The 6000-nt window shown below is 38.1% G+C and overlaps 1 protein-coding gene across 1 annotated transcript in view; it reads right to left on the bottom strand.

Annotated features, from left to right (window-relative positions):
• LOC106085136 (actin-histidine N-methyltransferase) overlaps positions 1–5797 on the bottom strand; it is an 81083-nt gene extending 75286 nt beyond the window's left edge. Inside the window, exon 1 of the mRNA XM_013249190.2 lies at positions 4816–5797. Within this exon, the coding sequence (XP_013104644.1) occupies positions 4816–5606 (791 nt within the window). The 5' untranslated portion in view covers positions 5607–5797. The remainder of the gene's footprint in view (positions 1–4815) is intronic.
• Between the last annotated feature and the right edge of the window lie 203 nt (positions 5798–6000).

Below are 6000 nucleotides of genomic sequence, written 5' to 3' on the forward strand. Positions count from 1 at the left end.
CCTAAGGAAGAACATTACCACCAGGAACCGAGAAAGCGCAAATTCTCACACATCAATGAGTGCTTTCCGATTCAAGTTTATAAAAAGGGACTTTTTTTATAGCCGAATCCGAACGGCGTCCCGCAGTGCGAACCTCTCTTTGCGGAAAATTTTTGAAATGACCGTGCATGGCATTGTACCACGCAAATGTGGCCAACATTACATAAACACCGCTTTATCCGATGTTCTCGCCAGGTTTGGAACGCGTTCAGCGTCATTGGCTACAATGGCACGAATTCGATACCCGCATTCAGGGCGAAGTATCCCCACCCTAAAAAGATATTAGAGAGTTAAAGAAGGCGCAGCGGAGAGGGCCCGGGGCGGCCAGTATTAAAAAAAAATTGTCACTAAAAATTGAAAACAATTTTGAGTTTAAGATTTTGGTTTTTATTTTAACGACAATAATCTAAGGATGAGAGTAATTAACGAAAATAATTGCAAAAATAGACTTTTCACAGATGACAAAAGTATTTGAAGGAGATTTAAAACTGTACAAAAAAAAAGAGTCAAATTGTTTTTTTTTATAACAACGAGAAAATATGTCAATCTAAACCAAAAAAAAAATTATATGAATTAGATTTGCGTTTGGTAAAAATGTTACGACCTTATTCACAAAATTTAATGTAGATTTGGAATAGGTTTATTTGGCAGATTTCCTTTATAGCACAGTCAAATAAACCCATTTCTAATCATCATTAAGTTTTGTGTATAAGGCTGTTAGTATTTATTTATATAGTATGTTTTTTAATGTACAACGAATTAAAATTTTTTTTAAAATATTTAACATTTTTTTGTTTAAATTGTATAACCAACTAAAAATTTTTTTAAACAAATATTTTAATTTATTTTTATATAAAAAAAACTAAAACTCTTTCTATGCTTTTGCAAAGCCTTCTCAACATTTTTTTTATATTATTATTGTTCTTTTATTTGTTAATTTATAAGTAAATAAATAAATGTTTTTCTTTCCTTGTTACACATTTTTGTATTTTGAAGAAAATGGCATACCAGTTTTTATTGTCCGAGTATAAAAACAAATAATTATAAAAATGATGATATATTATATAGAATTTAAAACTAAACCCACAACAGCAGCAAGAAAAAATATATATACACCATATATATACAGTTATATATACATACATTAATATAACACTTATGATTACATTTAATGTAGAATAAAATAAAGATTTTCAATAAAAAACAAATGTTTAATAAAAGAAACTCGACTTTACTTCTGCCTCTGAGAAGGATCTTCTATATAACAAGTGAGAGCGTGCTAAGCTCGGCCGGCCGAATCTTATATACCCCCCACCCAGGATCGCATTTTTCGAGCTCTTGCCACGGCATCGGATAATAATTGCGCCCTCTAGTGGCTTAAGATGTCAAGACCCAGATCGGTTTATATGGCAGCTATATCAGGTTATGGACCGATTTGAACCATTCTTAATACAGTTGTTGGAAGTCATAACAAAACACTTCATGCAAAATTTCAGCCAAATCGGATAATAATTGCGTCCTCTAGGTGCTCATGAAGTCAAGACCCCAGATCGGTTTATATGGCAGCTTTATCCAGTTATGGACCGATATGAACTATTCTTAACACAGTTGTTGGAAGTCATAACAAAAAGCGTCGTGCAAAATTTCAGCCAAATCGGATAATAATTGCGTCCTCTAGGTTCTCATGAAGTCAAGACCCCAGATCAGTTTATATGGCAGCTATATCAGGTTATGGGCCGATTTAAACCATTCTTAAAACAGTTGTTGAAAGTCATAAAAAAACACCTCATGCAAAATTTCAACCAAATCGGATAGGAATTGCGCACTCTAGACGCTCAAGAAGTCAAGACCCCATATAGGTTTGTATGACAGCTACATCAGGTTATGGGCCGATTTCAACCATACTCAGCACTGTTATTGAAAGTCATAATAAAACATCTCATGCAACATTTATATGGCAGCTATATCAAAACGTGGGCCGATATAGCCCATTTACAATCCCAACCGACCTACCCTAATAAGAAGTATTTGTGCAAACTTTCAAGCAGCTAGCTTTACTGCTTCGAAAGTTAGCGTGATTTCGACAGGCAGACGGACGGACATGGCTAGTTCGACTTATAATGTCGTGACGATTAAGAATTTTTATACTTTATGGGGTCTTAGACGAATATTTCGAGGAGTTCCAAACAGAATGACGAAATTAGTATACCCCCATCCTATGGTGGAGGGTAGACTCAAAAACGGCTGAACCGATCTGGAAATTTTCAAAAATTGTGTAAGTTGGTCCGGAAGGAAACAGACTATATAATTTTTTGATATCGGGAGGGGGCAAACCCTCCCCCTTACCCCAAAAGTACTACCCAAAAATAAAAGTGGACCGATCGGGACAATATGGGATTCAAATGAAAGGTATTCAGGAGTAGAGTACGATTTTTTTAATAAAAATTGGGTTCAAAAACTGGGGGGCCGCCCAAAGCCCAAAATACCCTAAAATAGGTTTATTGGGAGAGGATGACAATATGGGACTCAAATAAAAGGAAGTAGATTACGAATATAGTCAGGAAGAAGGAATAGGCTTAATAATTTGTTGATATTGGAAGAGGGCGGACCCTCCCCCGTTACCCCAAAAACACTACCCAAAATCAAAAGTGGACCGATAAGGACAATATGCATATCAAATGAAAGGTATAGAAGAGTAGAACACGAATAGGGCATTAAAAATTGGGTTCAAGTACCCAGAAAGTCGCCCTAACCCTAAACTTCTAAAAGCAGACAAATTGATCGTCCGTATCAATATGGGGCTTAAATGAAGGATATTCTGGCATACAAAATCAGATCGAAGTGTATGGGGTCACTCCACACCCCAAAAACGGCCCAAATGGGCATATTAAGCACAGGGGACTCGATTTGTTTGTTTGTTCAGTAGAATCAAAAAAAGGAAACATAATTTATATAATTTTTAGATGTCGGATGGTGGCTGACCCTCACCATTACATCAAAAACGCCACCCAAAACCTAAAGTGGACTGAAAGGCACAATATGGGTATCAAATGAAAGGTATTGGAGACTAGGGGGTAAGTCTAGGTGGCGCTTTTCATCCTAAAAATACGACCCATAATGGGTCGGCAATATGGGACTCAAATGAAAGGTATTTTAAAGTAGAAACCGAATTTGATATCCAATTTTGGGGTACGCCTTAAATCACCTTCGAAACATATCATACTTACCGACAATGACAATATGGGGCTCAATGTAAAGGGATTTGGGAGTGGACACAAATTTGATATCCATATTTGAGTCGAAATGTCTCCTTTAAAAAGCACTTCTCATTACCAAAATTTCAAAAATAATAGATCTCGGAGATTGGTAATGTGATTTGTTCGTTTTTTTTCACTCTAACAGTCATAAAAAACATGGTTTCTATTGGTGGGGACGGATGCCGCGGGGGACGCCTAAAACCCGCCAAATGGATATATAGACCAATCACGATAATATAGAGCCATGTGTTTGGAGAGCCGCCCCACCCCAAAATACTTCCCTATTATATAAAAGCTATTTGAGGTGGAAATTTATTGATTTTCGGGAATAAAAACCCTGGGGCCCACCCCATCGCCAAACACAACTTATTTACCTATCATACCATTATGGGATTCATATGAAATGTTTCTGAAAGTAGAGCACGAATCTTATATTTACTTTAATAGCCAAGTGAACACCCCGAAATACCCTCTAAACCCGAAATATTTACCAATACGGTAATACGGGACTCAAAAGAAAGGCATATCGGAGTAGAGTAGATGAACAAGCTCGTTCCAGTCCAAAATACCGATCACTGCGGGAAGAGGGTGGCCATTGGATATTTAAAGGCGCCATTGTAGGCACTCAGTATTTGTGCAGAAGCCGGTGCCGCCTGACCTCTCACTGAGACTCTCCGCCCGATACCGCTGATTGTCTGCAACTGCCGTTGCAGCTACTCCGTATAGAGCTTTCCACTATCCGCAAACTGCGAACGCCACCGGGCTCGCAGCTAACCTTTTCGTGACAGCAATGAATCTAGGACAGCTGCATCTAGAATAAAGAACTTCAGCGCTACAAGAGAGAACCTTAAGATCAGACCGCGTTTCAAGCAGGTTTAGATAGCATTTACATGAATACGGAAGTGGAAGAGGACAACAGGTATAGCAACAGTAAATGCCATACTTGAGCTACGGCCACCCATAGCATTTGAAGAAGCAAACCTCCCTCAGCAAACCAGAGTAGTACTGGCTTTATTGCGTTCCGGCAGATGCAGCGTCTCAATTCTCACAGGTCTAGGATTGATATCAATGTGTTGGATGTGTGTCCAGCTTACAATCGGCGCCACACGACACTTGTCACCTGTTCAACTGCGCAGCCAATCTTTCTCGACTTACGAGTCGGATGCCTTGGACGCACCTCACTCAAGCCGCAGAGTTCATTGGTCTGCACATTAAGCAGAAACCAGCAGACGAATAGATAAAAACACCAAATACTGCCACAACAACTACTTTAATTCTAATTTGTCCGGGATTGATGGCCACATTTTATTTGTGTGTCCTTCTTGTAAGCAAAAACCATCCAACAACTGTGCTTTATAAAGATGCTGCAATTTTGAATGGTTGGCTATCATTATGAAGAGGAATCCCACCCATCATAGGCCATTCCCATTTGCTCATGTGGGAAAATTTTTTTAATTTAGTTAAAAAAAATATTATTTTTATTTAATAAATAGTATATATTTCAAAATTAATTACTGACCTGTATAAATCGTAGTGAAACATTTCCTTAAAGTCCGCCAATGGAATTTGACTTGAGGGCCAATGATAAATAATAGCATATAGGCGTGCAATCAAACGACACTGCTTCAGCGCTGCCGACAAAGCGTTCGAGCCCTTGAGTTGTGTCATATCCTCAACGGTGAAATATAAAACTGTATTATAAGTTTCGGGCAGCAAATCAAGGTAGGGCCTCCAGAAACTATTGGGTTTCAATGCCTCGACCATTAAAACAAAGGCCAATTTCAAATTAGAAGGCTTAAAGAAATCCCTAGCAAACATACAATCTTCGTGCTCTTCGCAAAGCGCCAATTTACGTGGTATACCGAATAGCACTTCATCTTTTTTGATATCACGTGTAGCTTTTAAGCCCAGCTCAAAGCCCGGAAACTCCTCAATTTCCACACCTTCATATTTAACGCCATTCTCCTTGGCCCATTGATAGAATTTGTCAATGTTAGCGAGACGACTGGTCTTATCAGTGCCCTTAGGTTTACGCTGCAAGGGGGCTTCCAGTACCTGTATACGATTCAGTAATTCCTGTATATTTATGTACTGTGCCCATTCGTCCTTGGGATTGGTGGTTTCAACATAAACTGTTTTCAGCAATAGCGCCACCAGTTCTTTTAACTCCGTTCTGGCCTGAGGAGTTAGATTGAGGTTTTTGGGTTGTTCAAATTCACGACCTTTGTTGGTGTTGTTACTGCTATTGTTACCGGCATTATTTTTGTGTTTATTTTTATTGTGTTTTTTGTTATTATGGCGTTTATCCATATTTAAAGACTATATTACAAGGCTCTTCTTCGAATTCCAAGTAGTTTTTGGTAGTTATATTAAAGTTTGTCACACTTTGTGCTTATGTTGTATTCGTTTGCTTTGAATACTTGTATAATTTGCGAATTTTGGAAATAGAATCACAGGTAACAAATGATCAAGCCTTCGCCAAATAAACACCAAAAATAGACAAAATGCGAGAATAAAATTCACGTGCTGAGAGTGCTGTCAAAACTGACTTGTCTTCCTCATTTGACGGCTAACAGCTGTTCCAGGTAGTATTAAGAAGGTAAAGTCACAGCTCAACAACAACCAAAATCGTCTATACAACTATGACATAAATAACAGGTAGTGTACCGTAAACAGTTGAGTACAATTTTTTCTCGCGAAGTGC

This window comes from Stomoxys calcitrans, chromosome 4 (assembly GCF_963082655.1).
Source record: "Stomoxys calcitrans chromosome 4, idStoCalc2.1, whole genome shotgun sequence".
Lineage (NCBI taxonomy): Eukaryota > Metazoa > Arthropoda > Insecta > Diptera > Muscidae > Stomoxys > Stomoxys calcitrans.